The 15,383-nt window shown below is 35.1% G+C and overlaps 2 protein-coding genes and 1 pseudogene across 3 annotated transcripts; 2 read left to right on the plus strand and 1 right to left on the minus strand.

Annotated features, from left to right (window-relative positions):
• Nucleotides 1-815: 815 nt before the first annotated feature.
• LOC122588988 (histone-lysine N-methyltransferase CLF) lies at nucleotides 816-8,690 on the minus strand. 2 transcript variants are annotated; one of them, XM_043761214.1, is made up of 17 exons: nucleotides 8,401-8,690; nucleotides 7,360-7,461; nucleotides 6,941-7,263; nucleotides 5,969-6,130; nucleotides 5,558-5,642; nucleotides 5,320-5,466; nucleotides 4,360-4,407; nucleotides 4,040-4,111; nucleotides 3,186-3,886; nucleotides 2,945-3,098; nucleotides 2,630-2,850; nucleotides 2,407-2,508; nucleotides 1,990-2,080; nucleotides 1,851-1,898; nucleotides 1,652-1,780; nucleotides 1,492-1,569; nucleotides 816-1,387 (listed from the first exon to the last, which is right to left on the minus strand). In XM_043761214.1, exons 1-17 carry the CDS (start codon nucleotides 8,473-8,475, stop codon nucleotides 1,196-1,198), a joined length of 2,730 nt encoding a protein of 909 aa, XP_043617149.1. In that variant the 5' UTR covers nucleotides 8,476-8,690; the 3' UTR covers nucleotides 816-1,195. The 2 variants fall into 2 exon arrangements, with proteins under 2 accessions (XP_043617149.1, XP_043617148.1); XM_043761213.1 differs by having other exon boundaries at nucleotides 2,407-2,538; nucleotides 8,401-8,688.
• Nucleotides 8,691-11,377: 2,687 nt separating this feature from the next.
• On the plus strand, nucleotides 11,378-12,056 carry LOC122588806 (40S ribosomal protein S17-like). The gene has a single exon (XM_043761013.1). It carries the CDS (start codon nucleotides 11,484-11,486, stop codon nucleotides 11,928-11,930), a length of 447 nt encoding a protein of 148 aa, XP_043616948.1. The 5' UTR covers nucleotides 11,378-11,483; the 3' UTR covers nucleotides 11,931-12,056.
• Nucleotides 12,057-12,612: 556 nt separating this feature from the next.
• LOC122588148 lies at nucleotides 12,613-13,878 on the plus strand (annotated as a pseudogene).
• Nucleotides 13,879-15,383: the final 1,505 nt, after the last annotated feature.

The following is a 15,383-nucleotide window of genomic DNA, read 5'->3' on the forward strand; positions in this document are numbered from 1 at the left end:
CACAGCTATTTATATTTGGGTTATAATCTCAAGACTATCCCATCATAATCCTTAAATTTATGGAGTTTCTTACTTTCATTTTTGCTTGCTTAGCAAGAAAGTTTGTGTCACCAAACTTTTACATCAGGGTTTAGGGTTTTAGGAGTAATTGTGGACACTAAACTTTGACATCTTGAGCAAAAATTAACTTAAGAAGCCAATATAGTAACATACAATCTTGAAGCATTAGAACTTGCAAGACAAGTCATTTTAAAGGAGGTAGAACTTGGGGTTGACACTAGAAAAAGGGATTTTTTTTAATTATTTTTTTTTTCTTTGCAAACGTTTATTAATTTATAAAAACAAATTAGAGACTTTTAAGAGTTTTCCAAAGTGCAAATTTTCTCAATATCATATCCGAACAAGGTAATATACAAGGTTATATTTAAAAAATAGCTTATTATCATAATTCATAAGCCCTTTTTTTTAAAAGTGTGGATCATTTAATTGCAACAGGGGATCTAGCTTACGTTGTCTTAACCGGATCCGCACTAAAAAGCCCCTTACCTTCAACTAAACCGCCCGAAGGCACGACAGTTAATTGGAATAAAACCATGTCTCCAGTGCAAGACTCAAACATGCTTCACTGGAGGACTTTATTGTGAAATTTCTTCAAATGTCTTTCCCATGTCTCGAACTCAAGACCTTCAGCATGAAAAGCCGGTGCTCAACCGCTGAGCTAAAATGGGAATTACAAAACAGTAAAACAAAAATTTTATAATGTGAATAAAAGTCGGTCATTCTTTCTCATACCAATAACCAATACACACCGTAAATCGCTCTTTAATTCTTTTATGGTTACAAAATAAACAATGTTGAATACTCCAACCTGATGACAAAGTTAGTGAAACAAATTGCATGTGCATTTCTACAAAATACAAATGGTTAACCAAATTACAGGTTGGTAAAAAGTCATGTCAACAAAATGCAGCTCACATGTAAATTTCTGATGCAAAAGATACATGTGCACCATTTTGCATGTGTACAACAAATTTCCCCCCTATCTTGGATGTGTGCAAGTAAAACTCATCTATAGAAAATAAATTCTCATGGGAGATGACGACCCCAGGGGACTAAACAAAAGAATTACCTATGAATGGTAAAGAATTGCCAAAAAGGCTGTTGAGTTAATGATGTAGGAATTAGTATCTCGCTCTTACGCAAGCTTCTTTGCACGGCCACTGGAAGGAGCCGCATCCTCTTTCTTCGAACCACCAGACTCGGGCTTCTTTGCCCAAGCAGGAGCCCTATCTGGTTCGTAACGGTAATCATAAAAGAGTTCTTCACCGGCATTGATCCTTTCTTTTGCAAATATACCAACCCTATGATCTCCAGCCACCATAATAACCTGACCAACAATTGTTAACACAGAGAACTATTCATATCCACGATCACTCTACAAATTGTGTTGCAAACCACAAAATGGTGCTTAATATAGTTGGTTTATATTACCTTAGCATAACAATTTGGAACTGGAGAATGATTAGCAAATTTCAATTTGTCACCCTTACGATATGCATCAAGAACGTACTGCATATTGAAAGCAGGCTCTTTAGTTTATTTAGGGGTAAGATGTAACTAAAGAATTGAAGAAAGGAAGCTTGTATCGTACTTGGTCATTCAAGTTGAAAAGGAAGGATGAGTTTTCACGATCATAGATCTTTCCTCGTTTGTCAGCTTCACGGTGTGAGATCAATTCCCCAGTGTACTCACCCAGATATTCATGTTTAGGTACACTATTCTGCAAAGCAGGTAAGCATGAGATGAATGAAGGACCATCACAAGCATAATACACCAGTACTTCTGCTTACCTTTAAGAAAGCTCCCCATCCTGATACATCTGACCTTCCTAGTAGAACCTGATGCCAAGCACGATCAGCATCAAGATCATCACAATTTAAAGCTGCAAATTATTCTTATTTTGTGGGCAGAAGAAATGAAAATAATTACCCGTTGTTGTTGCTTGAGAAGAAGTTTCATATTTCTGCACTCATAATTATCACCTCTTTGGCCTGGAATCCCTAAAGTACCGTCACCACACCTACAAAATCAAACAAAAGAGGTTCAATGCTTAAAAAGGCCAAAAATGGAGAACCTCTAGATTATTCGAGCAATATAATTTAAAACTGATATCTCTCATGAGCAAAGTAGAGAATATAATAGAAATGATTTGTAGATCACTAGTTTAAAGAGCTACTAATATGAGTTTCGCATAACAAATTTATTTGCAAGTTCATTTATAATTGAAATGTACATCTTAAAATACACATAAAAGTTAGGCACATGTCTAAACATCCATTTGCCTTCTCATGTATCAGTATTTGAACCTTTTCATAATAAACACAGCAAAACATTTAAAAATCTCACCCAATCCAGCAATTCCGGCACACATCTGGATCACATTCTCTACCAGCAGCAAAACATGGGCATTGACGACTTCTACACTGGCTTTTAGCACAATGACATCCTCTAAAACGATTTTTGCATGTTTTCGGACATCTAGTTAACATAAATTGGGCTATAAAATTGAAAAAACAAAGGATAGATGGAAAAATAGAATATAAAGCATGTCAAGAGAAGGCGACATTACCCACAGTACTTTTCGCAGCAAGTCCCGCTCACAAGGCAAGAACACTCCTTTCCACATGCAGATTGACAGCCACATGGATTGTATTGGCGACAAGGCAGCTCTTTTTTATCAGAGATACGTTTCCTCATTGAATGATATCCAGCAGACTTCCAAGAATATTTTAAGCGACGAACTTTCCCTCTTCTGCGTAAAAATTTAGATCTTCTTCTTAATGCAGTGCCCTGATGTTCAGTTACAACCATAACAGGCAATGAAATATTCTGCCAAGCAATACCATTGTTACCAGTGCAACAAGTAAAGTATGACACCACTAACCATATTCTCGTTACTATCGATTCTGGATCCATCAGCTAGATAACTAATGCCATCACCACTTAAAGAAGATAACTTATTCTCAGAAGAATTCATTGCAAAAAACACCTCCGCACAAGTCTTCATGCCATTCATAAGATTCCTAGCTATTAAACAGCTGCAATGATGAACAAACATTGCAAAGACATTATATGATGTAAAAACCTTATAGAAGCTAAACAAGGCCACATAATATCATACTGACCTGTTCCTGCCAAATATCTCAAGACCTTTTTCAAAAAGAGATTTTTCAATAGTTTTCCAATATTTAAACTCAATTGCTTCTTGTCTACATGTACTCTCATCCACAAACTCTTCTTTCTTCCATTTGTCGTCACCGTTAATCACTGGATGCGCACTGGTTATCTCCTTTAATGAACAATCAGGAACCTCAGTGTGAAGAGATTTATCACTGCTAGGGACTAACGAATCTTTTCGCCTACCCCTTTTGGCACTTGAAGATTTGACCTTCAAAGAGGATGAGCTAGCTTCTTCATTTTCTTTAAGCGAATTGGATTTAACTCCAATATCTCTTGAGCCAAGACTTCCACTTGGAACAGACTCAGAATCCGAAGCAGCCAATTTTTTCTGTCTTTTCTTTATTGCAACCATAACATGATCTGCCATGCGTTTGCTATTTCTTTGACGGGTCCCACGCTTCTCCACAAGCTTATTCTTGTTTGGTGATGGAACTGGTCTAGTCTCTGACTCGCTACTTTCAGATAAGTTTATAGCATTTGATGAAGCATTTTCACTCTGAGGAGACTTCAGTTTCCTCAGTAGAGACCGACCATTGGACTTTTTTTTAGACGACTGAACACCATTACCATTTGATGAAGGTACTGCTTTGTGTTCACTATTGAGTGGCATAGGAGATGTAACTGCATTGCCCTCCACCTTCTGGACCTATATGAAGTTAAGTATGCTATAAAATTAATTGCTATTTAGATATTGTAAGCACCCAAAAATATAGCAAAAAGAAATTCAAAACTTACAAGAACATGTCTACTTATTTCTAGATCCTAGACATAATAGATGATAATATAAACGGGAAATTACCCGGCGATAACAATGCGGACCACAAGGTCCCTTCTCCTCCTCGATGCTTCTTAAAGTACAATTCTTTTCGGCCTAAACATGTCAGCATTAATAATTAGTCATAAGAACCAGGTAACCTTACCTTATAAGAAAAGAAAAGGTCATCCGTATTAGCATTTAAAAGGCTACACATGATTAATTACGACTACCAACATGGTTATTTAAAAATAAAAGCCCTAAACTTGTTTTGTATTTAAAGTTTAAAAATAGGTGTCTTTTACGGCAAAGAAAAAATGTAACGGGATCGCATCGGCGGAAGAGATAAGGTAAATTGAACTTACAGGAAATATAAGGTCCTGTGAGCATCCATGTAATTTACAGTCAAAAACCTAACAATTAAAACAACCAATTAGTAATGACAGCAAATATAGCATTATATATGTTGCAAGGATACGAGTATGAGAATACATATGTCACACATAAAGGGTGCTTGAGATTCCTTCCTTTTAAGCACTTTAGCTCAACCGTCAATTCTAGCATTAGCTTTTAATCAAAATCTTGAAATTCATCTGGACCACTTTTCTAATGAAATAGGAGACCAAAATTACCACTCCCATATCACTGTGATCCTGTATACGCAGTGGAATATAGATCAGCACCTCATAGGGCTTACAGCTCCCCAAAATGCCCAAACAAACTAGTAAACTACCAGACCAAGCTCCATTTATAAGGATTTACAAGAACGAGAGCACACATGCATTCAATCAAGCATGTGTGCTTTTGTTCTTGTGCATCCTTACAATTGGAGCCTGGTTTGGTAGTTTGAATGAGTATTTTGGGGAGCCGTAAGCCCTATGAAAAGTTAACCTATGTATTTATCACGTAAGTGAATCAGTGATATGGCAGGCAGTGATTGTGGTCACTTTTTTATATGGGAAAAGCCCAATACCTTCCTGGCCAAGGGAAAAGCATAACCATAGATTTCGTAGGACAATTGCCCTATCTTTTAAATTCAAGGGGGGAATAACTACATTTTTGTTGTAGTCAACCTTTAAAGTGGTCCAAATGAAATTCATGATCTGCAATATGTATAGGCTATTTGCGTACTTTAATATTTTGAAATGTACACATTAAGACATACCCATACTCCAAAGGGGTCTTTGCATACAACATAGAATCTACGGTAACATTCCAGTGCAGACATAAGATAAGAGCATTGCGCACATAATAAACAAAAAGAGTGACTGCATTATATATCACTCCCAACCCAAGAAAAAAACATGTAGAATAACACTGCTTACAAGGCATCGGCGACAAAATAAGTTGTCAAATGAGTCTAGTGCTGCTTCGAGATCTTTGTCATATATTGAACTCATATCGAACTCAACGGTTTCTGGTTTAGAGTCTTCCACAACATTTTCTCTATTAACAAGAACTTCATATCTTGCCTGTATGCGATGTGTACATGGTGTGTGAAAGCAAACACAAGAATACAAAAAAATATAATAACAACAAAATGTCAGATAGCTAAGGGCTTACCCTGAGTTCAGAAGGTTTTCTAGACAGACGTTGAGCCAGTAAATCCAAAACAGTATCAGATGAGCCAAGCTGTTTTATGGTCAGTCTGAAATCAACACATATACATCAGTGAGCGGAAATACTATTCTACTGATGACCAGGAATCATTACTACATACATATCATACATCACAGCATAAAGTAAAACTAAACTAAACAGCCATAAAAGGGGTAACTTAAAAGCAACAATGATGGAAATCATTCTAAGATGTTGGTACTATGACACACTGAACAAAGACCATAAAATCACAAAATTTCGAAGACTAAGGAGAAACGGTTAAGCCAAAACGGTCATAGAAATATCACAAAAAACAACGAAAGTGATTACTTTAGGTTAAGTGAAGAAGGTAACATATCTAACAAGTGCACCAACCGGATGATGTAATCTTCAGAGTCAACAAATTCCTTCTTCTCCTCCTCTTCATCAATTGTTTCCTCTTCGCTGTCGCTGGCAATTAATGCTTCACCCCCATTTTGATCATAATAAATTCTCCTTCGACCTACTACAGACTGGTCTTCTGTCATTCTTTGATTTCTGTATCACTCATAGTTGGATAAAAGAAGCAATATTAAATTAAGATTGACAATAAAGAGCAGGCAAATTAATAGAATGGGCATTAACAGATAAGGACAGCAAGATACAGCAGGGTTCTATGTTTTTCTAGGCATAAAAGAAATTTAATAGCCTTAGAGCCGAATACTGAGTTGCCTTGTGCTAATGTGGAAGATGCATATTACTTGGTAGCATTTACATATTTTAATTTGAAACTAAAAAGACGATAACTTAAAAAAGATTTCATACAGGTTGCCCGATTTAGCAATCCATGGGGTATTAGAAGTTTTATTGTAGCTACCAGGACTTCAACTTCAAATTTTAAACTGAAATAACAATAACAAAAGAGAGGTAGTACATGGGTTACCTGATGCCTGATTAGGCAATAAATGGAAAATTAAAATATATGTCATGACCGGACATTCAGTATACAGGGTACAGCTATAAGATAAGTTTCATAAACACAATTAAATATTAACTGCAAGAAAGTGACATGTAACCCAATTTTTGGTCTGTCCATATTAAGGAGTAAGGAAAAGGCGCATACACCATACTCTTATATATACCAAGCTATTACCAAAACAAAGCCTTCCCTAATAGATAGCAGCATTGAACACCGTCTTATACAATTATATATACTAAACTATGATAATTAATAGGAGCCAGCATCTTGCAGTAAGAGCATTATCTAACGAAGACTCAAACAAGAACCAAGCTAATACAATTTATGACACATATAGCAAACATATATTTGAATGCATATGAAGATAAAAAGAGCACGGACAAGATCACCTATCCAAGAAAATCCATGTTGTATAAGGAGGTAATTTCTTCATTTCTGGAAGCTTGATAGGCCTGACAGCATTTTTTACTGCAATGCTAGATCCTAAAAGAATTGCTGAAGCATGTCCATCTTCCTGAGAGCTACTGCTGTCACTGTCACCGTTGTTTGAATTGACACCATTTTGCATATCAATTGCATCTTTCTGTCGCTTTGTCAACAAATCAACAGTTTGATCTACACCAGCAGCCGTCAGGTTTCTTCTTTCTAATGACAGCTTGTGATGGTTGTTAGTGACTTCTGCCAACTTTATCCTATTCTCCTCCATTCGTTTCTATAAATAAAAACATATCAAGCATCATGATCAAGATTATTTGCCAGACTAGAAATGGAATATTGTGCTCTGTGGAATTAAGTTGTTCAAACTAACCATGATATAAACACAACGATCAGCATCTACTTTCTTTTTCAACGAATCGATAACCCGTGAAATTTCTGAGGGAGCTATATCTGCTACTTGTGGTGCAATAGTCTGAGCAATATGAATACAATTTCAGTATAAAGATACAATAAGTGAGACGAAGTATAAAGAATATTCAGAAATGACCATGAAGAATGATGCATCCTATTACATAACTATTTCAACTATTTTGGTTTCTAAATATTCGCTCAACGAGTCATTGTGTCTGGAGTACTCTCTGATCTCTACGAAGTGCCCCTAGCAGTAGTGGTAGCATCAAATCAGTTGCAATCCCATCCTGATGCCTCAACTTCCTCATGTATCACATCGTCCAATAGATATTATTGCCTTATTGCAAGTATATCACCTCATTGATGCTAGCCTCCATTTTCTGTTCTCTGCTTTTGACTTCACGTTGTACCAAATCACCCAGTGGAGACCCTCTTGCTCAAGCATTAAAGTTCATCAATTGAAGCTTGATTAACATTTAGCCTCATCAATATAGAGATGAATACATAGTAATTTTGGAAACAACAGATACATTTTTCGGCTTAAATTTTTGTTCAAGCACTTTACCACAGACTTGGTGAGCTGAGTGTCTTAAGTTTATAGAAATTCTCCTTAGAAATCAAATATGGCATGAACATGAAAAATTTAGGAAAGGTCAAAGAACTTAGAAAGCTCCAGGTTAAGGCTTTAAAGATAATAAGATCCAAAAATATGAGCTACGTGAAAAGAACTTGAGCTGATGAAGAAATTATTTTTACCTAAATGCCACTCAACAAGCTACTTCATATGATACTGTTACCACACTATTTAAAACCGTACCGATGTCGATTACGATACAATGCAGCTAAATCGAACAGCTTTGTACAATATTCTATCACTAACAACGCAATGTAGCTACAAATTTATATACTATGTCTTCATAACTAACACACATACATATATAAATGTATATATAACAAAATAAATACAAAAATAACAGATTAATTAAATAACAAAAAATACCGTAGATACATCGGTTGACTCGGATTGGCCGGCGACTACATTTCCTGAGAAATGATTGACCTTCGGTGACGACATTTCCGGCCGGCGATAAATTAAGCAGCTGAGAACCACAAACCGGCGACAGCGAGATCGGATTCATGCAAATGCGGAGGATAATCGTTGCAATAAATCGGAAATTTGGGGATTAGTTCAAACCCTAGGTCGTTGAGTGTGAAGATTTTGGGGAAAACGCGGCGTTGTTTGTTGATATTATTGGTAAGTATTTATATATAGTTATTTAGTTGGGGATAGGTGGAGTTTGATAGGTGTTAAATTAAAAAAAAAAAAAAAAAAAAGGAAAGTTACGTTTGAGCGGAATTCTGAGATGTGGTTTTGTTTTTTGAAATTTTGGTAAGATGGGTGTTAAAATAAAAGACGACGGTCAGCTGCTGCATCTCATCTTATTTAAGAAAACTGGCCCAATGTATATATTGAGTTTCTGTATCAACAAAGAATTTATACCTCATTGTTGTGTCAATAAATTGGCACAATAAAAAAAAACATATAACTTTTTTTAACTAAACAATAGTTCAACAGTAGATCACCTATACTATTTCATAGCTCAATCTTTATAAAAGGTTAGCTTTTACAATAGATAAGAAGGATTAACACTACACTAGTTTGACAAGTAAATAGACAACATCCAACCGATAGTTGAGTTATGTTTAAAATCAACTAGAAGTCTAGAACTAGAGAGTATTAACTTATGTTTATGAGAAAAAGACAAAACTAATTTTTTAGATTCAAATATATCAACACAAAATAATCATCGTTTGTGATGTCTAGTTTATCACGTCTTTATCTTCCTTGAGAGACATACATACAAATCCTTCATATTTGGAACGTCATTTTCGTTTTGTTGAACAAAAAAGTGTATGAATGCATTAGTGTTCTTTGTTGACTTTACGTGTGTCATGGCATCAACAATGTACTAGTTTTTTATTTGTAAAAAAAGCTCGTTTGTATACCAAAAATCTTTTTATCAAGGTGCCATAAACACAACATCAAATGTCTCTTGGGCAAAGCTAATATTGTCATTTTTTCTTAACCGACAATATTTTGAATAGATAATGCCACTTATCATATAACAGTGAGAGCTTTTTTCTGTTTATGATAATTGGTTGTTTTAATCTAACTCTGTTACATTTAAATACAATAGGTGTCTTAAGGAAAAACTCAAACTAACCTCCACAACACATGTAGGATTAATGGACGTCTTGCACTTCGAAAGGAGCGAACATCCACCTAGCAAGTAAAATCCAAGTGACTCACCATCATTGTCGACATTTTCATCTTTTAATTTATTATTATCTGGATTTGAAGACATGTCTCAAATATTGTCAAGCAAGACACATCTTGTCAAACATTGATAAATGACATTTAAAATGAGTTCAAAAGTCCCAAACAGGTATAGCTAAGTTTCCCTAACCAAGTTCTTGATTCAAGTTCATTCATTCTAGCATCATCAAAGGCCCCATCACGTTGATAAGCGCATTATAATCTTGAAGATGAATCTTAAGGAGATGTCCAATGTAACTCGTCCTCCTTCATCCTTGGCTTGTCCGCCATCCAAGGACAAGTGAACACCATTAGGTTCGACTTGTCCTCGGGTTCATTCTTGTGTTACTCGTTCCCATGAGGACAAGTGGTATATGCCTTTTTTTTAGTTTGTAAGCTCATAAATAAATACAAGGTTAGTCTAAGACGTCCTTACTATTAGGTTGGTTTAAAGGGATTAGTTTTTGAATGTCATTTTGTTGATGTGACGCTCATTAAGACTAGGCCTTCCGGGGGCGAATGAGTAGCATTAGGCACCTCCACCAGGGAATTTTTTTTAAAAATCTATCTCTTATCGCAATACCATAACCATAATGATATTTGCTATGAGAAGCATCAAAAGATTCACCCACTACTAAACAATCTCGTCACCAATGTCTTTAATAATGGTCCTAGTTGTTTCTATTTCACATGAGTTTTTTTTTAAAAACAAAAAAAAGAGAAACAAAAGGACAGTACCTCTATTTCACTAGAGTTATTCGAGTCTCTTGAATAAAATATGAGATTATTATTTTCGATATTTTGAGAGCAACTTCATTACAAGTTTTCAATTGATTCGTCATGGTTTGCTATGGATTTTAAAGTTACCAAAACGTAACAAATTATTTATATAATAAAACTTTTTTTAATAATCACAACCATGTCATTAACACATTATTACATTAACGAAAGAAAAAACTCACATACTTTGACTGACCCTAATATTAACATCGAAATGCAAATCAGCCGAGTTTTCAAACTCGAAACCGGACCACACATCAACACCGGCCAACCCTATAGCCATACTCTATGTATGTATCCGTGAAAGGCAATGATATTGGTACCATAAATTTTTATTAATCTATCACGCATTTATGCATTATTTACTTATATAGTTTAGTTTACTTCCATAGTTCTATATTATATTATAAAAATAATAGCACTTTATTTTTAGAAGTTTTGAAAAATATGTAATATTTTCATTCAACACCTCTTAAAATATTTTCACCTACACTACCCCTTAACATTAATAATTAAATTACAGTATCAATCCTTTATATTTTAAAATATGTCCATTAACCCTTAACATCAATTACGTTTACATTAATTATCTATCACCAACACTCGCCTCCACCATCATGTTGTCGCCGCAATGACCACATCCACTTTAAACGGGTAACGTGTTAGTTTACTTAATAAAAAATCATGATCATCTCCCATCCGTGAAAAGTAGTAAAGCAAAGCAAAATTTACAATAAGAGCTTTTTACTGGGCTTCCAAAACAGACTATAAATCTGGCCCAATACACAAAACAATTACACACATGATACATTTATGTATATTTGTATTATCCATAGCCCAGCCCAGCCCATCATATCCATAGACCATAGTCAGTCAGCAACCCTAATTCCCACTTCAACAAACCACATCATATTCTTCTTCTCCATCACCAAAAAAGACTCTCCCAGTATCCTTCGCCGCCGCATAATCATCATCAGAAACCAAACATGGGTCGCGTCCGTACAAAGACAGTGAAGAAATCATCAAGAGTAGTAATAGAACGTTACTACTCAAAAATGACACTTGATTTCCACACAAACAAGAAAATCTTGGAAGAAGTCGCCATCATCCCATCAAAAAGGCTAAGAAACAAAATAGCTGGGTTTTCAACACATTTAATGAAGAGAATCCAAAAGGGTCCAGTCAGAGGGATTTCATTGAAGCTGCAAGAAGAAGAAAGGGAAAGGAGAATGGATTTTGTACCTGATGAATCTGCCATTAAAGTTGACAGAATTGAAGTTGATAAAGAGACTATTGAGTTGTTGGCTAGTCTTGGTATGAGTGAGCTGCCTGGGATTGTTTTGAAAGAAGATGTCAATGTTGGTGGTGGTGGTGGGATTCCTGGTGGTTATGGTGGTGGTCGTGGTGGGTTTGGTGCTGGCAGGAGGTACTAATTAATGATGAGATTGTGTTTTTAAAAGATTTAATCTTTTTTATGAGTATTATTATGTGTTTTTCATGTTACTCGTATTAAAGTTGGATTCAGTTTCAACAATTAAATTTTATGTCTTGTTTTAGTATAGATTATTGTCTGTTTCTGTCAAGTGTTTTTGCATGTTATTAATATTAGTTTTGAGAGTCAAGTAATTGAGGAGAGTTTAGATCACATATTTGGCTTTATTTTGTTGCTCAACTATGGGTGTTTCTGAATATTAAGGTGTGATTAAGTATGTATTATAAGGTCTCCTCGTACCGTATTATGTTAGGATTGGGCGCGGTTGGTATCGTTGTATAAGTGTTATGCAATACTCGGGTGATTTGTATGGAATTTGCATAAGCTAGAAAGGTTAAGCTTCCTGAAATGCTCAATTTTGGTTAGGTTGTTGTTCCTTAGCTTGCACATTCGTCGGTGTTTGATACAGGATGACCTAGAAACTGAAAGGGGTGATATTTATACATCATGTGTTTGATATTAGACACGTTATCTAGCAATATATCGTTAAAGCGATCCAAATATGAAATTGTCACAGCACCATGAAAAGTTGCCTCCCTCATAGGAGTCTCTTTAGCACCGACTAATTTTGGTGAGTGGAAACGTCTAGGATGTGAGTCTTGTTCTTTGTTTCAATCATGAACATGGCTGCCAGCATTTTTTATGTTAAGAAATCGAAATCCTCACTATCATTTTCACCTGAAGTAACTCCTCATTGGGTTTTCCTAACATCATTTCCGCCACTATCGTTGCATGCTCATACACCCCTTCATCGTTTTTTGTCATCAGATACCACATGTGTTTCCATGAATGCAAATTCGGCTGTACAACATTGAACAACTGAACTTCCTGCATCTCCACCACCTGTAATAGAAAGTGAAATTATTAGTAACAGTTTAATTAATGGATATACCCATTGGAGTTCCCCCAAATTAAAGTATCTTAGATGCACCTGTTTTAATTCAATTTTTGTTGTCTAAAAGCTCGTAAAAATTTGAAACTCTCCTAACCAAATGAATCTTTTCAATGGGTATGAATTTTTTCTTTAAAGCTTGACGTTTCTAAAAGATTGTTGCCAAACGTGCCATGCAAATATACATTATACACGCTATTGGACTGTACCATACAAATATACGTTTCTAAAAGATTGTTGCCAAACGTACCAGACAATGTTTGTTATAAAATTTGTACATAATCAAAAATGGTAGTTTTATTGGCTTCCAGATGAAAATATGATGAAACAAGGAAAAAAGTTCCCATATTTTCTTAGAAACTACTAGAACCTCCTCATTCCCCTCTTACCCTTTCGTTTCCAGAAACTACCACTCTGGCTATATATATTCTTTACTTCTGTAAAAGAAAAATCAAAATCAAAAAACGAATATTAGTTTGATGGGATTCGACACTCCTTTGATCCTACACAACCTTCAAAAAATCATTGACTACGACACCAAGACACCATCATCGAACAAAAGCAGCAATGTCGAGGAGCTGACTCGCGCTTACATCTGAGATGCAAGAGCAATGGCTGCGACCCGGGCTGATGTGAAGGAGTACCCGAATTCATACGTTTTCATAATTGAAGATGATAATGTTTTGGTGATAAGTGGAGAAAGAAAAACAGAGAATGAAGAGAAAGAAGGTGGTGGTGTGAAGTATGTACGGACGGAGAGAAGGATTGGTAAGTTTACGAGGAAGTTTTCGTTGCCAGAGAATGTGAATACGGATAAGATATCCACGGTTTCCCAAGACGGAGTTCTTACTGTTATTGTTGACAAGCTACCCACGCCCGAGCCTAAGAAGCCCAGGACTATTCGGGTTCAGGTTGCTTATTTAGAACCAATGGTCCCAAATCAAAATGTTTAGATGTTTTAATGAAGAATAATTGGGATCTTAATTTCCGATTACATCGTATGGTTTGTTTGATCTGTTTTGTTAATAGTTTCAATTTGATGTAATTTAACCTACTACTATATAGTAGCTCAATCTTATAAGGTCTCTCCCAAAAGGGAGCTCATCTACTCCTCTTCTACACCTCTTCTATACTGTCATATCAGTTTTTCTCTCATTTCATCCATCTCTTTCACACTTAGTCCCTATAACCCCTCTCCCACACTTCTTTCACAACTTTTATTTATTTTATTTTATATATCCAAAATTAAGTAAAACTATTTTTAAAAAAATAAATACATTATATAAATTCAAAACATCATATGAATTTTAAACAAAAAGTATATAAATTTAAAGAATAATCCTTTTGATCAACCACTGCAAGTTTAGGGGTTAAAATGAAAATTATATTAAATATAAATTTTTTATTTGTCATTGTCTTCTTCATTTAAATAATCCCACAAAACTATGTATATACATATACATATATATCGATACACCATATATATACCTATAAATAAACAAAACAAAAAACAATAAAATAGTTGAAGCCTGACCCACCTCTCCCCTCTCTCTCTTCGTCAAGCCCCATCGATGGAACGATGCCACCGGACGATACCCCATGTCGACGAACCGCTCCCAATGTCTTCGTCGTTGACGGCTGGTCGAAGAGGCTATCGGCGAGCCCTTAGGGAGAGGCCTAAAATGACCTCTTTTTTGGGACTATAATTCTAACTGTTGTTTAACTTTTTAATACTGTTCGTTAGTTTTTTTTTCTTTCAACCCCCAACGATTCCTTTTGGTAGTGAGTTCTTTAAGGCATATTTTATGTGCTTTTACTGTTAAAATTTCGTATTTTGGGGATCGATGTAGGTGGAAACAAGAAACTTTATCGTTACTCATGTCCATATTACAATATCAAATATCAAAGCCTCTAACCAGGGGTGGAAGGAATGGGATGACTAGGGGGTGTCTGGTCACCCCTAATAAGCCAAACAAGTATGATTTCTTAGTAGCCCAAAACTAAATATCCAGTCTAAGATGTATAAGGGTCCCTGCCAACTCTCTATGATTTATATATAGTTTATTAACAAAATGATACGAGTATATGATAAGGGTAAATGAAAGCACGTGACATCAATCACATCATCACATGCTCAAACAAAAACTCAAATTTTATGTATCTTCACAATCTCAAGTAAATATTTCAATATTGTTGTTAAAAAAAGATAATTCAATAATACTCGTATTATATTATCATCTTTTAACAATTTACCCTTTATTAAATTTGATATAGTTTATCAATATAATCTTCTGATGCAGCTTTAATTGGTTCATGAGATCAAGATTTTCTTATATAATATATTTTAATTATTCAATTGACTTTATTTATTGATAATAAATTTATAGTATACCATAGATATTTAAGAGTTACCAATTTAGGAGTATAGTATAAGTTCATAAGCATATACTTCAAAAATAAAATTAAGGGCATCAGAATACATGGATAAGCATATTTTTCGAA

This window comes from Erigeron canadensis, chromosome 2 (genome assembly GCF_010389155.1).
Source record: "Erigeron canadensis isolate Cc75 chromosome 2, C_canadensis_v1, whole genome shotgun sequence".
NCBI classification, from domain to species: Eukaryota; Viridiplantae; Streptophyta; class Magnoliopsida; order Asterales; family Asteraceae; genus Erigeron; species Erigeron canadensis.

Excerpts from the sequence above, each read along its gene's own strand:
- LOC122588988 (XM_043761213.1), bottom strand. The coding sequence starts at position 8,475 with ATGTCGTCACCGAAGGTCAATCATTTCTCAGGAAATGTAGTCGCCGGC. Across the intron at positions 6,131-6,940 it reads ACATGGATTTTCTTGGATAG|AAATCAAAGAATGACAGAAG; the intron begins GTGATCTTGTCC and ends TGAGTGATACAG. Across the intron at positions 3,887-4,039 it reads GTCCGCATTGTTATCGCCGG|GTCCAGAAGGTGGAGGGCAA; the intron begins GTAATTTCCCGT and ends AACTTCATATAG.
- LOC122588806 (XM_043761013.1), top strand. The coding sequence starts at position 11,484 with ATGGGTCGCGTCCGTACAAAGACAGTGAAGAAATCATCAAGAGTAGTA.